At 43.3% G+C, this 19982-nt stretch overlaps 1 protein-coding gene across 2 annotated transcripts in view; it reads left to right on the top strand.

Annotated features, from left to right (window-relative positions):
• ALPK2 (alpha kinase 2) overlaps positions 1–19982 on the top strand; it is a 101854-nt gene that overhangs the window by 31303 nt on the left and 50569 nt on the right. Inside the window, exons 4-5 of one of the 2 annotated variants that reach the window (XM_066352763.1) lie at positions 2701–3962; positions 4260–4420. In XM_066352763.1, the coding sequence (XP_066208860.1) occupies positions 2701–3962; positions 4260–4420 (1423 nt within the window). Of the gene's footprint in view, positions 1–2700; positions 4421–19982 lie in introns of both variants that reach the window. The other variant, XM_066352762.1, reaches the window with a different exon arrangement.

Here is a 19982-nt window from a genome sequence, read left to right on the forward strand (position 1 = left end):
GAGAGGGATGAGAAGTATCAATCATCAGTTTTTCATTGCGACAGCTTAGTTGTTCATTGATTGCTTTCTCATATGTGCCTTGACTGTGGGCCTTCAGCAGACTGAGTAACCCTTTGCTCAACCCAGCGACCTTGGGTCCAAGCTGGTGAGCTTTGCTCAAACCAGATGAGGTCGTGCTCAAGCTGGCAAGCTTGGGTTCTCGAACCTGGGTCCTCCGCATCCCAGTCAGATGCTCTATCCACTGCGCCACCGCCTGGTCAGGCATCTTCTCCCCTTCTCTTTAAGGTACTTAAGAGGTAATTACCCAGGATGTGTCAACCTCTAACCATAACCCTTTCAAAAGCATTCGCTAACTGGTGAGAATTAATTAAATCTACCCCAGGTTCTGTTCCTCCTCCCTGTACTTAGGATGACTTGTAAGTCTTGTATCAGCTAAATACATGCTCCTTAAAATCATTCCTTACTAAATCATAACATTCTCCCGTCTGTTTATTTAGTCATTCAGAAGTTGACTATATTTCACCAAATGATTTTCTTTACATTTTTCTAAAATTCCTTTTGTTTTTCCTCTTTGATCCCTGAGAACCACCTCTGTTCTCTCCCGGTACTGACTTCTTACCTGGTCCTCTGCATCCCTTGGCCTTCTGTCCTTTTCTTTCCGTCTCTTTTTCCCAAGCCAGTCACGGTACCTTCAGGGAAGGAGTGTCTCCAGCGGAGGGACCACAACCTGGATAAAGCAGGGAATCAGAATTACTTAGGGTTTTCTGGAAGCCTGTGGTGCTGTTTTCTGTTGCTTCTAGGCTCTTCGGTAGAGGCCGGGTCTCCCGGAACTAATAGAAAAGAGACAGGAAGGGAGCGGTGTGGGCAGCGAGAAACAAGCAGGAGTCGCCTCCGTCCATGCCTCCTGCAGTGTTAATGGAGGGCACCTAGGCCTAATCAACGCTGGGGACAATGAGGATGTCGCTGAGGGTGGGCAGAGGACAATTCATAGAAAAATGTGTTGAAACCTTTAAAAGCAGATTCTTAGGCCCTTAACTCAGATTCTGATTCAAGAATTTTAAATAGAGTTCTCTCGGGATCATTCTGCACGCTTGTAACCTGGTCTTAGCACTTCCCCATCCTTTTCCGTTTTATTGAGTTATATTTGACGTACAAAGCTGTGTCTGTTTAAAGTGTACAACATGTTGATTTGCTATAGGTATGTTGCAATGTGACTGCCATAGTAGGGTTAGCTAATAAGTCTGTCGTGTATCCATATTCTTATAGACTGCATAGGGCATAACGTTTCTGCTGGGCAAAGCCCCTTCACATTGATTTTCTCATTTGAATAACCTTGTAAAATAGAAGCAGGAACTGTTTCCCCCAGAAAGTTGCCCTACATTTCAGTTTCCCCATTCAAAGCAGATATTAGCTGCGGGTCAGGCTTGGGCAACCTTAGCCACCCCTGAGTGTCTTCCACTTGGGAACCAGCTTACTAACAAAACAACGTATGAACAAAAATAGACTTAGTCTATGATTTCCACAAATGAGGCTGATGTGAGCTGGCACCCAGCGGTTGAGGACTTCTGAGCACAGGGGAACTCAGGGAGACAAAGGGGCCCCTTCGATGGGGAAGAAGGGACAAGGAAGACAGTGTGCCCCAGCTGTGCCTACCTCACACTGACCCTCCTGGGTTAGATGTCTGTGCACATTTTGCGCAGATCGGTCAATGAAGGTCTAAGCAACACCTGTAAGTCCAAGCCAGACTCCCAGCTCCCAGCTTCTGAATGTGGCTTGTTGACTTCTGAGCTGGGTCACAGATAAAATGAGATTAGCAATGTTACAATGACCACAATGTCCAACACGATCAGTGAGAGTGCAAATTATAGAGCAAGTGCAACAAGCTTTTATTGGGACTGAGAGCCTCGAGGGGGATTCTAGCGGGAAAGGTCAGCAAGGCATGTCGGGCTGTAGGTGCCAGGTGGCTCCAGTCAACAGTGGGAGGGGCCGCAGGAGCCGTCCCTCCAGGAGCAGGGAGAGACGGCTTGGCGCGATCCAGAATTCAGTTCCTTCCCTGCTGGGCCAAAGCTGAACACCTGGCTTGGTTTATGTAAGTCAGGGTGGCATGTGCACAGGGGTTTCTAGCCAGAGGGGCTTTCTGGCTGTGGTTTGGACCTAACAGTCACGTTAAATTAAGGAGGAAGCTGCACTCTTCCTCATACACACGTCCCGGTTTGGTATTAAATTCACAGTCTCCTGGAGAGGACCAAGTCTTCTTAGCATGGTCTTAAAGGGTTACTGCTTATGCTGTTCCCCCGTATGAGGTGGATTACCTCAGTTACTTGTGTGCAGTGTCTCCCTCCAGAAAACAATGCTTTCACAAATTCCCATGGCATAAGCATGGCTTAACGTAGGAGAGAAGAGACAGGAATAGAAAGCATTCCCCCGTTCACCCCAGTAATGCTCAGCATTTTCAGGTTGGTGTAAGATTGTAGGGCGTCTTTAGGGAAACTGCCGAGCTTACCTGGGTTCTCAGCAGAACTGGGGCAGACAGAGTTCAGAAGCCAGTGGTGGCTTCCGACAACAACCCCCTTTCCGGGGAGACCACAGAGGCCCCTGAGTGTGCAGTAGAAATCATGTCTATTGTGTGCCAGGGTGTGAGAAATGTGGACATGCACTTCCAAACACGGCCAACTTACCTGCGTGCTCTCTTTGTCCTAGCTGCACCCCAAACGACACTGCTGTTTACCAGATTTCTGCTAAAAACTGCTTTGGAATGATCTGCTGCTCTGCTTCCATTGAAGTCAAGTGCTCGTCAGAGAACACACAACTCTCCCCTGACCCGAAAGATGATGGGGACACAAGTGGGGGACGTGAAACACAGGCATGTGAGCAGAAAAGCACAGATCAGATGGATAGGAAAGAACCTCCTTCCAAGAAAGAAGAGAGTCTCCCCTTGGGGACTCCCAGGTCAGCTGACTCTTCTGCCTCCGAATGTAACCCTTTATGCTCACTCCAGTTGTTGGCCAGCAATGATGTGAACTCATCCAGTTCCGAAAAACCCCTGGATGCTAAAGGAACAGGACAAACTGAAGAGGGTGGTGGTCCGAATGGCACAGGGGAAATCGCAGATGGGTTGCCTTTTCCTAATTCAAGTAGTAGTCCCGATAAACAAGACGTATATTGCCATGGGATGGCGCAGTCCGAATCATCAAAGTTAACAGACGGTGCCTTAAACAAGGATGAAGACTTAAGCTCTGATCATCAAGATCACAAAGCACAGAAATATATCAGTGTCAGCCTCCCACTGTTGGGGACAGCCGCAGCCATTCACCCAGGTGCCCAGGCCACCATCGATGAGCACGTCAGCCCACCGGTTTCCGGCAAAGACTCGGACTCTGACAGTGTCTACGAACTTTGCCCAGAGATAACCCTAACCTACACGGAGGAATTTTCAGACGATGACCTGGAGTATCTGGAATGTTCCGACGTTATGACAGATTACTCCACCGCAGTTTGGCACAGGCACCTGGAGGGGCCTGAGTGTGTTTTTTTATTAGAAAGCGATGACGAAGAGATGGAATTCAGAAAGTGTTGCCTGGGGGAGCGTGAGCCTTTCCTCAGTGAAATGGGTTGTGGGCCCTGGGTGTCAGGTGACACTGGACCGATAGAGGCCTCCGCTGGCTTTTGTGGTGATCACTCACAGTCCCAAGAAGTGAGGGTCAGGCGCCACCATGCCTCCACCCACGGGCCCCCATCCCCACAAACAGGGATGACTCGGACGTTGGGACCTCACCAGAATGGGACGTCTGTGCTGACAGACCCGGGGACATATAAACTGCCCACTGCTTCTGCTGAAGATGATTATCCAGGAATTCAAGGAGAAACCAGAGACAGCCACCAAGCAGGAGAGGAATTCACCAGTGACAATCGGCTCGCCATGGACGAAGCAGTGACAGAGAGAGGGGCGAAGCGTTTGTCTGGTGAGTTAGAGGAGTCAGGGAGGCACCAGCACCTGCAGAGCACGGCTGAAGAGAGAGCAGGGGGAGAGGGTGTCTGCAGCAAGAGGGGCTCGGGGAAACCTGCCCCGACGAGGCGAGCAGGGGTTCAGGGACAACCCAAGCAGCCGAGTCCCAACCTGAAGGGCAGTGCAGGAGAAGGCGCCCTTAATCACCTCGGTCCCAAAGAGCCTGATGAGCACCCAGAAACCCAGAGTGATCAGAGAGAGAGCTCCCATGCCAAAGCGGCAGCTCCTGACCCGAATTCCTGGTTCTGCACAGAGGGGACTGTTCCAGCCCAAGCAGAGCAAGAAGCAAGAGGGCTTCAGACTCCACCAGGCACACTGCCCCAGAGAGCGTGGCCGAACCTGGAGGGAGATGGGAGGCAGGTTCACAACCTCTTTGACACCAGCTGGGTTCCAGACCAGAGCGATCATGCTCAGGTAAGATCCCTCTTTTCAAAAATCACAAGATGAGAGGTGTGTGTGTGTGTGTGTGTGTGTGTGTGTGTGTGTGTGTGTGTGTGTGTGTGTGTGTGTGTATGGGGGGTGTCCCCCTTCACTTCCCACTCCCAACTGCTATACCACAACATCGGCAGGGCAGGGTACTTGTGAATGACAGCTGCTGCTGCTGGGAAGGAAATCTGGTTTTGAAAGAAGGCCCAGATAAACCCTAAGCCATCCTAATTATAGCAAAAGACGGACAGAAGAAAGGCACTAATGGGACTCTGGACAGCTGAAAAAAGAAACCCGATACGGGGTCTACCTCATGTTTTACCAGGCAGTGGCACAATCCAGAAAGTTTTTCAAACAAATGTTTTGTGTATAGCCTTAAAAAAGAAAAACAAAACATTCTTTTCAGTCCTTTTTTTTTCAGGGAGGGGGTGCACTTTGAGAATGGTTAAGTGCCGGCTTTAATCAGAGTGTGGAGTAATGAAAAATTGTGGTATGTCTGAAGGACTTGTAGAATTCACCGGGGATGCTGGAGAGAGTAGCTGAAGTAGATACTGCTGGGCTAGGGGGGGTGTTTTGGTCGGATGTGTGTTTTATTTCATTTTGCTTAGACTACAGAGTATAAAAGAGTCTAAGAACATACTGCCAGGAAGTATATTTATTTCACCCTGTTACTGATTTGGGGGTGTATTGTAAAGAGATGGCACTAAATTCATGGTAATAATTAATGCACAGATAATGTTGTGCTTGATATACGAATGTATGATATATTTTTTATTTTAAAGGGTTCTAATGGGTTCTGAACTGATGCTGTTCTGTGACCAAGGTTTTATTTTATAAAACAAAGTACCTAAGAAGAGTTATTATTCAACTATTTTTACTATATCTTGTGTTCTCCCTTCCCCGAACTTTGTAGTAGGGACCCATGTTGCTTTTATAGAAGACTAGACATACTCTATAAAAAAGAAAATATTTCCAAATGCATTTGAACCTATTAAACTCTCTGAAAAAAAAGTCAAAATTCAATACATTGATTTCGAACAACCCAGTCATAAAATAGCCAATCTAAAAACCTCCCGATTTGAGGTAGCTTTTTACTGAGCAAATTGTTCTTTTCCACCAGCCAGTCTGCCACGGGAAAGCCCAGTTTAGACTACTGTTTGCATGAGAGCCGGATTTATTCTATTTGATTGTTTAACATGCGCCACTTTGCTGAGCACACACCAATGACCACAGATTCCCAAGATACACTTATGGAGGTGGTTTGGCCAAATATTAATACAGAATTCAGTTATAATATTTATTTTACATGTCAATCAATAGAGTATTTCTTTTTCTATTCATAAAATGCTCTTCCTAGATGAGCAAAGTGTGTTTATAGAGTTGTTTACCCATATTGAGCTTTTTATTGGGCAAATTACTTTTTTTTTTTTTTACAGGGACAGAGAGAGAGTCAGATAAAGGGATAGATAGGGATAGACAGACAGGAACGGAGAGAGATGAGAAGCATCAATCATCAGTTTTTCATTGCAACACCTTAGTTGTTCATTGATTGCTTTCTTATATGTGCCTTGGCCGTGGGGCTACAGCAGACTGAGTAACCCTTTGCTCGAGCCAGTGACCTTGGGTCCAAGCTGATGAGCTTTGCTCAAACCAGATGAGCTTGCACTCAAGCTGGCGATGTTAGGGTCTCGAACCTGGGTCCTCTGCATCTCAGTCCAATGCTCTATCCACTGCACCACTGCCTGGTCAGGCGCAAATTACTTATTAAAGTTGGGAGATGAGGGGTAAAGTAGCCAAAAAGGAGTAGGTGGAAACGAGGGGGCTACTGACAGTTGCTTTCAGACCCACCACTGTGGGAGGCAGTAATCTAGCTCCTCAACTGCCCCAAATTGAGAGGAGCTAAAGGAAGGAACCCCCGCTGTCCTGTTCAGTATGTGCCCGAACTAAGTTTGGAGGTGGAGAGCCCAGGCAGCCAGCAGGCCCACTTGTTCCTGGCAATACAGCTAATACAATGGGCTATGTCTTGTGCCCATTCTTGTCTCTGTCAAAGTTCTTAGGTGACTCTTGCTCACACACTCACACATTCATGAATGCACATCCAACTTATTAGCTATTTGCTCAAGTTTGACCTGTGTTTTGTAGCATGACTATTACCTCAGAACCATGGATGTGACTTTTGGGAAAGCTTACATTCTGCAGGTAGTAGATCCCTTTCTCCCTTGGCTGTGCTCAGTAGAATAGCTGACCTCTCACTCAAGGGACAACCAGAAATGTGAATGAAAGCTATATATTTGGGAGCAGTTCTGTGTAGCCTTAAGTTAAAAATAGGGTATCTGTTAACCTGGAATGCTGAGGTTTGAAGCCCTGGGCTTGCCCGGTCAAGTCACAAGTGACAAGCGAGTAATGAACAACTAAAGTAGATCAACTACGAGTAGATAACTTCTCACTCTGTGCTCCCCTCTTTGTAAAATCAGTAAGTCAAAAAAAAAAATCCTAAAAAATTAAATATTGTTTATTGCCCTGGCTGGATATCTCCACTGGTTAGAGCTTTGTCCTGGAGTGTAGAGATTGCTGGCTAGATCCCCAGTCAGGGCACACACAGGAACAGATCAATGTTCCTCTCTCTCTTGCTCTCTCCCTTTCTCTCTCTAAAATCAATAAAATAAATATTTTTTTAAAAGTTAAAAAAGAAAAGAAATAGGATAACTGTATTGGTGGCATTTATTTCCCCTTGACTAAAGCAAGAAAATTTTGCTATAGGGAGAAAGGCCTAGTGAGTATGGGGTTTTTTACCCAAATAAAGGTTACTGTTGAATTGCAGGAGATGTCTGTGTTTTAACACACATATGTAATAGAGACAGATTTACAGCAAATGGCTAACTGCCCTTGTAAATGGGACACAAAAGCATTGGAGTGGGTCACTGAGAACTAAATCAAACTTTTTATAATACTGTTCCAAAAATAAAGATTACTGAATCTTTTTATAACTAAGTCAAAAGATGTTTTAAATGTTTATTCTCAGACATTTGAGGCTTGTGGGAACTTAACATTTTGCAATCATTAAAACTCCCTGGTTGGGAGTAGCATTAATAATTTTCCCCACTCTTGCCTTATTCACTTACCGTTAGGTGTCTTTTGTAGAGAAAGTGACCAGCCACTTATCTTTTAGGGCTTTCTCTTCATCTGTAGATTGCGTTTAGCACTGTGGGGGAAATCCCATGTCTCTCATTCTGCGGTACAAGCACACGACTGGGTTGTAGAACACCTCCTGCCTACCCAGACGTCTCCAGGTGCACCTACCCCGACTTTCTTTCCTGCTTCCACAATGCAAGACCATCTTGATCTGATTTGTCCGGAAATAGTACTTACCCAGGCTAGGATTGGAAAGCTTCCAATTTCTCTACATTTATGGAAGATTCCAAAGTTAATCTTAGTTTGGAAGTGGAAAACAGAGAGGGTACCCCAGGTTAACTTGAATCATCTTCAAGGATGCACCGCCAACCCTTCACCTTGGTTTTGATCTCCCTTTTCTGATCCAACTCAGAGGCAAGACCTGACAAGCCACCCATCTTAAGTTTCCCTGAGCCACACCGGGATAAGATCATCCTCACTCTGAAGTCAGAAGTGCTGGGCTTGTCCTTCGGCATAGCTGCCCAGCTGCGCCCAAGAGAGGCTTGCATTTCTCTCTGGGATCATGAGGTCTCAAGTGTACAGTATGGAAATGTCTTCTTAGGTTTCAATAGTTAAGAACCTTTCTAACTGGAAATAAGCACTAAGGATAGAAGGTGAGCTTCGTGGTGTCAGGGAGTTTGGTCACTGTATTTTGTTCACTGATATATCCCAAGTCCTTAGAATAGTGCCAGCCGCCTAATTGAGTAAATAGCCATATTGTTATAAATGAAATTTCAGGTATAGTCAGGTATAATTCCATGATGATCGGTCCCAACCACTTCATGGTTGTCATTGCCATTAAGTATTCTCCGTGGTTCTCTTCACTCCCCCACTTTCCGTGAGGAAATTGCTTCCCATTGCTTGTTTGGTCCTGGGAATGGATTGATTTGTGCTAGAACATCTGTACCTTGTACATAGTTGAATTCCCTTGTGAATGGTGGTGATTCACATACAGCCTATCAGTGTCTTATTAGCTCTCACAATGCTAACTAGATCCAGGAAAATCCGATCACATCCCCTTAGCATTCAAGACTTTCCACAATATTGCTTCAATCCACCTCTGAGGCACAAAGCAGGCATACCCATCGGTTTCCTTATCTGGAAAAGGAAGCACTTTCTCAGACATCTGCTGCATTTCTCTTCTTGACCGATATGCCCTTGCTTGACTTGTTTCCTGCTCAGCCCCTCTGGTCCTTCAAGGCCGAAAGCCTGCAGGCTCCTACAAGATGCAACTCTCGCCTGACCTGTGGTGGCGCAGTGGATAAAGCGTCGACCTGGAACGCTGAGGTCGCCGGTTCAAAACCCTGGGCTCGCCTGGTCAAGGCACATATGGGAGTTGATGCTTCCTGCTCCTCCCTCCCCCTTCTCTCTCTCTCTCTCTCTCTCTCTCTCTCTCATTCTCTCTCCTTTCTAAAAATTAATAAAAGAAAAATTTAAAGAAATTAAAGCAAATAATTTAAAAAAAATCTTAAAAAAAAAAAGATGCAACTCTCCTGAAGTGCTTTCTTCTTCCCTACCTATGCTTTCTCCTTACCTATGCTTTCTCCTTCCAGAGAAACACAGAAAACAGAATAATAATAATAATACCTCACAGAGTGTTGTAAGCATGAACATCTTGCACGTAATATGCTCAGCGCAGTCCCCATTATGCAGTTAACATTTAGTAAGTATTACCTTATTTTTCTTTGTGTAGTGACCTTTCCTTAGTACATATGTTCTTTCTCCCCATATTAAAGACATATTGGGGGCTGGCTATGGGTGGTTTTATACCTCTTTCTGGTTGAAATTTTTATGAGATAATAATACATGCACACGCTGTTGTAAGAAATAATAGAAAGCTAACTGTACGCTTTGCCCAGATCGCCTCAGTTGGTAACATTGTGCAAAGCTGTCCATTTAATATCACAAACAAGATACTGACAATGGTAGCATCTACTGCTTGTATTCAGATTTCCTCAGTTTTACTCGTGCTGATGTGTGTATGTTAAATCTGTTCAAATGTATCACCTGTGTAGGTTCATATGATAACTGTGACATGACACTCCGGTTTAACCTAAGTTTAGCCCCGTAGCTAGACAGGCAGTATAAGAACAGGGTATAGAGCAGCCTGAAAAACTTGTATGGCCAGGTACTCAGGAACAGGCAGGGCACATAGGTCTCCAGCAATTTTTTTTAAGCACAGAAAAATATAATCAGATAATCCAAACCATCTTGCAATATAGTTTCATATCTGGGACAGCACAATCTGAGGTCTTGGAGTCATCTGCATATTAAAGTGTGTTGCATGCCCCTCCCCCCTATCACAACTGTTAAAACTGACTTGGGGAGCTCAGCGAGCCAGCTTGCACTGGGGATGGGGAGGGAAGAGGTTTATAAATGCCCATCTTGCAGCACCTGGACGCCACGTGCCTTGTCAGCACCGCTCCATGGCTGAGTGCATTTGTTTTGTTTGAATCACAAAGCCTGATGTGCCGCTCCTGCCAAATACATTTACTGCCCTGGACCTGCACGATCACCAAATGCCTGGTTTGCTGCGGTCATTATGCTCAGTCCGTGTTAAATATCAATGGAAAGTCATCAGGCCCTACAGCCTTGCTGCTCAGAGTGTGGTCTGCAGACCAGCTTGTTAATATATAGACTTCCAGGCCCTGCCTCCATCTGTCAAATCCAAACCTACACTCCCCCCTCCCCGATTGCTAGCAGATGGGTATGTATACTGAAGTTCCGGAAGCCCTGGTCTGGAGGTGGCATCTTTCTCAGAAAAGACCCAAAACAGGCCTTGGCTAGTTGGGTTGAGTGGTAGGGTGTTGACCTGGTGTGTGGAAGTCCTGGGTTTGATTCCTGGTCAGGGCACATAGGAGAGGCGACCATCTGCTTCTCCATCCCTCCCTCTCCCCCCGTCTCTCTCTCTCTCTCTCTCTCTTTTCCTCCTGCAGTCATGGCTTGACTGGTTCAAGCACATTGGCCCTGGGTGTTGAGGATGGCTCTGTGGAGCCTCTGCCTCAGGCAATAAAAGTAGCTTGGTTGTAAGCGTGCCTCAGATGGGCAGAGTATCGTCCCTGATGGGGGTTGCAGTGCATCCGTCTGGACTCATGTGGGAGTCTGTCTATCTCTTCGCCTCTCATTTAAAAGAAAAAGAAAAAAGAAAGGAAAGGAAAGATTCTAAACAGTGCTCTCAACCCTGACTATACATGGAACCCCCCGAGACTGTAACACATTCTGATGCCCGAGGTCCACCCCCCCGAGATTTTGATGTACTCTGGTCTGTGTGCGGCTTGGCACTGGGGGTGTTTAAAGCTCCCAGGTGATTCTCTGTACCTCCACCGTTGAGAATCCTGGCTGTGCTTTAAAATTGCCTGTGGTCTTTCCTAAATATACAGAGGCCACCCCCAGAAGTCCTAATTTAGGTGGTTCTGGGATAGGCTGCGGCAGGTATGCTAACTTAGAGCCCTCAGTGATTGCATGGCAGGGGTCACCCTGGGAACTCCAGGTTCCACCCCTACCATAGGCTGCAGAGAGCTGGTGGGTGTGGCCTCGTGAGAGCACTCTCTCAGGATTTTGGACCTCGTACCTCTGGTTTCCCCCAGTCTTAACCAAGGAACAAAACACAGGCTACTTGGTGCTACTTTTCAGAGAGGCGATGGGCAGTCCCCACACATAAGGTACTTTTGTGTTAGTGCAATCTAGGCATTCCTGAAACACCCCCCCACCCCCCCCACCCCTGTTCTGCAAACTCACACACTTACAGTATTGGGACTCCTGGGGAAAACAGCACCCCCACAGGTCACTTCATAAACAGGCCATTTTCAAACCAGAGATAGAAGCAAACAGTGTACCCAGGAAGCTCCTTGGTGGCCCAGGTTGGCCCGTGGCTGCGGTGGCAGACATGAGAAATATACAAGATAATTGAGTAGAAATGCTACTAACCTTTAGTTAGAGAAAGCTGGCGGGGCTGGGACCACAAAGACAGAACGGGGTCTCGGGCCTACTGGGCTGCTGGGAAGGAGGGAGATGCCACCTGCCCTCGGACAGGCAGGCTTGGAGCACACTTCTTAGGAGAGAGGAGTGCTGAGGTGGATGCAGTTTTAGTTTTATTAACATACAACCTGAAAGGGTGCCTGCAGCCAATGCAAAAGGCTATTCCATTTCTTGCTCAAGGTTCTATCATTTACTCGGGCTATTCAGGGCCCCCTGGCCTAGAAAATATCGCCTATAAACCAGTGCAGCCTCTGCGTTATACTGACGTCATTCCCCTATTAACCAGGCTCATGGGGCTGAGTCACAGCACGTGTTAGAGCACAGAGACCTCATGGGCCGGGTCGGAAGGCCTCCTCCTCCTCCCGCTCAGGTGCTCTGAGTCTGCAGGGCAGCGCACCAGAGCAAGGGCCTCGATTTATTTGCATTGGAATCACCAATGCATGGTGATTCCATGCTTAAAAATACGGATCTTGAAATTTTCCCACCAGACTTGTTGAATCGGCACTTTTAATAAGCTTGCTAGGTGATTCTCATGGGCAGTAGAATTTTTAACCATGAGCTTAGGCCAGTGGTGGGATTCAAATAATTTAACAACCAGCTCTCTGCCTTAATGACTGTTTTAAGTATAAAAAAAAACATACTAAAAGGTAGTTAATTATTTCATGGATTTAATATTTAAGAATAAGAGAGTCACACAGAACTAGATTATAAGAAAGAGTTTTAAAATTTAATGGAAAGATATTAATACCTGATAAAAACCAATAAAACTGTTCAAGATATTTCCATATTGCTTCTTGATTGGCGTCCTCACTTATAATTTTTTTCACCTATGGACAGAATGAACATTACTATGGGCGCTTAGAATACACTGTTGCACAGATGAACGTGAAAAGAGAGTAAGGAATGTAAATTTGTGATTTCCACATTGGGCAGCTGCCTGGATGCCCACCTTAGAGAGAACCCTGATTACACGTGCTGTTTTAACAACCAGTTCTCCAAACTCAACAAAAAAAATTAGGTATCAGTTCTGCCAAACTGGTGTGAACCAGCTGAAGCCCACCACTGGCTTAGCTACACTGAGACCCAGAGAGAAAGCTACAACTTGAGGCATTCCTGTAAAGAACCACAGGATTTGGGAACAACAGGAAGTTTAGGACTTGTCAAGGGCAACCCCTTCCACCTAGGAGGGAAAAAAACCCTTATGATTTGTATTTTTCTCTGCTTCCTGGCTGGCTTGGTATAAATGTGGCACGTTCTTCACCTGTCCAGCAACAGAAATAAATACAGATCCTGATTTATTGTAACTAATCCAAAACAGGTGTGTCATCCCCAGCTGAGTTTTATTTTGAGGGTGGCAGCAGGAAAGGCTAGTGAGAGGAGGGTCACTTGGCTGCCTGGATGGGGTTTAATCCCTGTAGCAAATCTCTCATCACTGCCTGGGACTGGTGGGCAGCTGAATGCCGGAGATATGTCTTCTCGGTGTTTCCTTTTGCCATGACTGAAAATGAAATTGCTGCAGTGGGATTGAGAAAATGTAGAACTAACTGACCGTCTATCAACACAAATGATAAAGCTATGGTCATCAAAACAGTATGGAAGCAGCCCCCACTAGATAGATAAACCAAACTGAGTAGCGAGGACAGAATCAGACCCCAGAATATACTGAAATTTGGTTTATGACAGAAATAGCCTCTCAAGTTCTAGAGAAGAATCAAGATCGTCCATGTTGACCCAGTTAGTCATCCATATGAGACAAAATAAAAACAATAAACAGGACCAGTACCTTACAGTGGATTTCAGATAAACTCCAGATGGATTTCTGAGTTAAAAAAAAAAAAAAAGAACAACTCAAAAAACTATTAACTACCGGAAAAGATGTTGGAAACTATTTTTATGACCCTGAAAGCCATAAATTCTTCTTGGGACCCAAAGAACAATAATAACAACAAAAAATAAGACAAAGAATAAAACTGACAATTTTGATGACATCAAATTAAAAATTTCTATATAGGAAGATGGCAGCAGAGTAGGCAAATGCACAGACTCCTAGCTCACACCACCGAACTGGATTATAAACCAATTTATGAACAATCAGTGTGAAAAACCAAATCTGGACTACAAGAACAGTTCTCAAAAACCAAGGAACAAAGAAGAAGCCACAACAAACCTGGTAGGGAGCGCCTGAATCTCCCCTGCTTACAGGAACAGAGGGGGAAGGTGAGGCTGAGAGCCCAGAAGGGATCTCACTCCAAGAAAAAGAGCAGTAAATACTGCTCACAGCCACTTGCCTGGCGACCAGGGAATAAGGGGTGTTGAAAGGGCCAGCTTCTCTTCCAAAAAGAAAGGAGAGAGAGAGAGACAGATGGTGAGGGGGAGAGGAATGCAGGTGATGACCTGAAAAGCTGACTCATTCAGTGCTGGAGGCAGCCATAGCTGGGGAGGGGCTGATCCTTCCACAAAAGAGAATACAAAGTACTTCCAGGTCACAGATCTCCAGACATCTCTCCAGCTCCAATCAGTGCAACAAGACACAGCTGAAAACAAAAAGTGGGGAGGAGGGGCAGTAACTCAGGTCTCCATAGAAATCTGAGATACACCTCCCCCTACTGAAGCTGAGAAAGCAACTCACCCCCAGAGAGATTAACTCACAGAGCTCAGGTTACACCAACCACATTCCTGAATACAGTTTCAAATGAGCCCCCTGCTGAGATCAGCAAACAAGACAATCACCTGTTAAGAAAACAAACGAATCAAGACTTCAAAGTGGCCCAAGTCTGAAAGCGGATTATAAATAATAGCTGATGCCAACCCAAGAAGACCTAGAAATAACACAATTGAAAACTGGAGGCAGACAACACCAAGCCTAGACTCAACCAGCTCTACAAACAAAACACTCAAATACATAGATATGAGAAGACAGAGAAGTGCAATCCAAATGAAACCACAAGAGAAACATCCAGGAAATGAACTGAGTGATATGGAAATAACCAAACTTCCGGATGCAGAGTTCAAAATAATGATTGTAAGGATGCTTAGGGATCTTAGAACAATAATGGATGGTCATAACAAACACCTAAATAAAGAAATAGCAAGTATAAAAAAGAATATTGAAATATTAAAAAAGAATCAGTCGGAGATGACAAATACAATATCAGAAATGAAGACCACAATGGAAGGAATTAAAAACAGGATGGATAGAGCTGAGGATCGAATCAGTGAGTTGGAAGACAACTGGAAAGAAGGCATAAAAGGAGAGAAGAAAAAAGAAAAGAGACTCAAAAAGTCTGAGGAAACTCTTAGAGAGCTCTGTGACAACATAAAGAGAAATAACATCCGCATTATAGGGGTTCCTGAAGAAGAAGAGAAAGAACGAGGGATAGAGACTTTGTTCAATCATATCATAGCTGAAAACTTCCCTCAATTAAGGCAGGAGAAACTCTCACAAGTTCAAGAAGCACAGAGAACTCCATTAAAGAGAAACCCAAAGAAATCTACACCAAGACACATCATAATTAAAATACCAAAGCCAAGTGATAAAGAGAAAATATTAAAGGCTGCTAGAGAAAAAAAGACTATCACCTACAAAGGAGCCTCCATAAGGATGACATCAGACTTCTCAACAGAAACACTTGAGGCCAGAAGGGAATGGCAAGAAATATTCAAAGTAATGCAGAACAAGACCCTACAACCAAGACTACTTTATCCAGCAAGGCTATCATTTAAAATTGAAGGAGAGATAAAAAGCTTCCCAGACCAAAAAAACCTCAAGGAATTCATTACAACCAAACCAATGCTGCAGGAAATGTTAAGGGGCATGGTGTAAACAGATCAAAGTGGGAAAAGAATATAGCAAAAGAGGAATACAGCTTTAAAGAATAAAATGGCAATAAACAACTACATATTAATAATAACCTTAAATGTAAATGGATTAAATGATCCAATCAAAAGACATAGGGTAGCTGCATGGATAAGAAAACAGGACCCATACATATACTGTCTACAAGAGACATACCTTAAAACAAAAGATGCACATAGATTGAAGGTAAAAGGATGGAAAAAAACATTTCACGCAAATGGAAATGAAAAAAAATCTGGGGTAGCAATACTTATATCAGACAAAATGGATTTTAAAACAAAGAATACAGTAAGAGATAAAGAAGGCCACTACATAATGATAAAGGGAGCAATCCAACAGGAAGATATAACTATTATAAATATCTATGCACCTAAATAGGAGCACCTAAATATATAAAGCAGACTTTGATGGATTTAAAGGGTGAGATCAACAGCAATACTATAATAGTAGGGGATTTTAATACCCCACTAACATCACTAGATCAATCCTCAAGAAAGAAAATTAACAAAGAAACAGCAGTCTTAAAAAACACACTAGATCAACTCGATTTAATAGACATCTTCAGAACCTTTCACCCTAAAGCAGCAGAATATACATTCTTTTCAAGTGCTCATGGCACATTCTCTAGGATAGACCACATGTTAGGGCACAAAAGTGATCTCAACAAATTTAAGAAGATTGAAATCATATCAAGCACTTTCTCAGATCGCAATGGCATGAAACTAGAAATTAACCACAACAGAAAAACTCAAAAATTCTCAAACACATGGAAACTAAATAGCAGGTTGTTAAATAACGAATGCATTGAGAATGAGATCAAAGAAGAAATAAAAAATTCCTAGAAACGAATGATAATGAGCATACAACAACTCAAAATTTATGGGTCACAGCAAAAGCAGTCCTGAGAGGGAAGTTCATAGCACTACAGGCACACTTTAAGAAACTAGAAAAAGCTCAAATAAACAACTTAACCCTGCATCTAAAAGAACTAGAAAAAGAACAGCAAGTAAAGCCCAAATGTAGTAGAAGGAAGGAAATAATAAAGATCAGAGCAAAAATAAATGACATAGAGGCTAAAGAAACAATACAGAGGATCAATGAAACTAGGTGCTGGTTCTTTGAAAAGGTAAACAAGATCGATGAACCTTTAACCAGACTCATCAAGAAAAAAAAAGAGAGGACTCAAATAAATAAAATTAGAAATGAAAGTAGAGAAATAACAACTGACACAACAGAAATACAAAATATTGTAAGAAAATACTATGAAGAACTATATGCCAAAAAACTAGACAACCTAGATGAAATGGACAAATTCCTTGAAACATATAATCTTCCAAAAATCAATCTGGAAGAATCAGAAAACCTAAACAGACCGAATACACCAATTATGAGGTGAGTATAATTCTGATTCCAAAACCAGGCCAAGACAACACAAAGAAAGAAAACTATAGGCCAATATCCCTGATGAATATAGATGCTAAAATTCTCAACAAGATATTAGCAAACCGGATCCAACAATATATGGAAAAAATTATATACCATGTTAAGTGGGATTTATTCTGGGGAGGCAAGGCTGGTACAATATTCGCAAATCAATCAATGTGATTCATCACATAAACAAAAGGAAGGAGAAAAACCACATGATAATTTTAATAGCCCTGGCCGGTTGGCTCAGTGGTAGAGTGTCATCCTGGTGTGCAGGAGTCCCGGGATCAATTCCCGGCCAGGGCACACAGGAGAAGCGCCCATCTGCTTCTCTACCCCTCCCTCTCTCCTTCCTCTCTGTCTCTCTCTTCCCCTCCCGCAGCCAAGGCTCCATTGGAGCAAAGTTGGCCCGGGCACTGAGGATGGCTCTGTGGCCTCTGCCTCAGGCGCTAGAGTGGCTCTGGTCACAACAGAGCGACACCCCGGATGGGTAGAGCATCACCCCCTGGTGGGCATGCTGGGTGGATCCCGGTCGGGCGCATGTGGAAGTCTGTCTGACTGCCTTTTCCGTTTCTGGCTTCGGAAAAAAAAATTTTTTAATAGATGCAGAAAAAGCATTTGATAAAATCCAGCACCCATTCATGATCAAAACTCTCAACAAAGTGGGAATACAGGGAACATACCTCAACATGATAAAAGCCATCTATGACAAACCCACAGCCAACATCATACTCGATGGGCAAAAATTAAAAGCAATCCCCTTAAGATCAGGAACAAGGCAGGGGTGGCCCCCTTTCACCACTCTTATCCAACATAGTCCTGGAAGTCCTAACCACAGCAATCAGACAAGAAGAAGAAATAAAAGGCATTCAAGTTGGAAAAGAAGAAGTAGCGCTATTATTATTTACAAATGATATGATATTGTATATAGAAAACCCTAAAGTCTCAGTCAAAAAACTATTGGACCTGATAAATGAATTCAGCAAAGTGGCAGGATATAAAATTAATACTCAGAAATCAGAGGCATTTTTATACACCAACAATGAACAATCAGAAAGAGAAATTAAGGAAAAAATCTTCTTCACTATTACAACCAAAAAAAATAAAGTACCTAGGAGTACATTTAACCAACGAAACTAAAGACTTGTACTCGGAAAATTATAAAACATTGATAAAAGAAATCAAAGAAGATACAAACAAGTGGAAGCATATACCGTGCTCATGGTTAGGAAGAATAAACATTATTAAAATGTCTATATTACCCAAAGCAACTTATAAATTCAATGCAATACCAATTAAAATACCAATGACATACTTTAAAGATAAAGATCACATATTCCAAAAATTTATATGGAACCAAAAGAGAACACGAATAGCCTCAGCAATCTTAAAAAAGAAGAATAAAGGGGGAGGTATCACACTTCCAGATATCAAGCTATACTACAAGGCCATTGTACTGGCATAAGAACAGGCACATAGAGCAATGGAACAGAACAGAAAACCCAGAAATAAACCCACAGCTCTATGGACAACTGATATTTGACAAAGGAGGTAAGGGCATACAATGGAGTAAAGACAGCCTCTTTAATAAATGATGTTGGTGTAGCCCCATGTTCATTGCAGCACTGTTCACAGTGGCCAAGACATGGAAACAACCAAAAAGCCCTTCAATAGAAGACTGGATAAAGAAGATGTGGCACATATACACTATGGAATACTACTCAGCCATAAGAAACGATGACATCAGATCATTTACAGCAAAATGGTGGGATCTTGATAACATTATAAGGAGTGAAATAAGTAAATCAGAAAAAAACAAGAACTACATGATTCCATACATTGGTGGAACATAAAAATGAGACTAAGAGACATGGACAAGAGTGTGGTGGTTACCAGGGGTGGGGGGAGGGAGGACAGGGGGAGAGTTAGGGGGAGGGGGAGGGGCACAGAGAACTAGATAGAGGGTGGCGAAGGACAATCTGACTTTGGGCGAGGGGTATGCAACATAATTTAATGACAAAATAACCTAGACATGTTTTCTTTGAATATATGTACCCTGATTTATTAATGTCATCCCATTACCATTAATAAAAATTTATTTAAAAAAAAAATAAATAAAATAAATGATGTTGGGAAAATTGGACAGCTACCTGCAAAAAAATGAAACTAGACCACCAACTTACACCATTCACAAAAATAAACTCAAAATGGATAAAAAATTTAAATGTAAGCTGTGAAACCATAAGCATCTTAGAAGAAAACATAGGCAGTAAGCTCTCGGACATCTCTTGCAGCAATATATTTGCTGATTTATCTCCACGGGCAAGTGAGATAAAAGACAGGATAAACAAATGGGACTATATCAAACTAAAAAGCTTTTGCACAGCCAAAGACAATAAGAATAGAATAAAAAGACAAACTACACAATGGGAGAACATATTTGACAGTACGTCTGATAAGGGGTTAATAACCAAAATTTATAAAGAACTTGTAAATCTCAACACCAGAAAGACAAACAATCCAATCAAAAAATGGGGAAAAAAATGAATAGACACTTCTCCAAAGAGGACATACAGATGGCCAATAGGCATATGAAAAAATGCTCAACATCACTAATCATTAGAGGAATGCAAATTAAAACCACAATGAGCTATCACCTCACACCGGTCAGAATGGCGCTCATCAACAAAACAACACAGAATAAGTGCTGGTGAGGATGTGGAGAAAAGGGAACCCTCCTGCACTGCTGGTGGGAATGCAGACTGGTGCAGCCACTGTGGAAAACAGTATGGAGATTCCTCAAAAAACTGAAAATCGAGCTGCCTTTTGACCCAGCTATCCCACTTTTAGGAATATACCCCAAGAACACCATAGCACTGTTCCAGAAGGATAAATACACCCCCATGTTTATGGCAGCATTGTGCACAATAGCGAAGATCTGGAAACAGCCCAAGTGTCTGTCAGAGGACTAGTGGATTAAAAAGCTTTGGTACATATATACTACACAGCCATAAGAAATGATGACATCAGATCATTTACAATAACATGGATGGACCTTGATAACATTATACGGAGTGAAATAAGTAAACCAGAAAAAACTAAGAACTATATGAACCCATA

This window comes from Saccopteryx leptura, chromosome 11 (genome assembly GCF_036850995.1).
Source record: "Saccopteryx leptura isolate mSacLep1 chromosome 11, mSacLep1_pri_phased_curated, whole genome shotgun sequence".
NCBI lineage: Eukaryota > Metazoa > Chordata > Mammalia > Chiroptera > Emballonuridae > Saccopteryx > Saccopteryx leptura.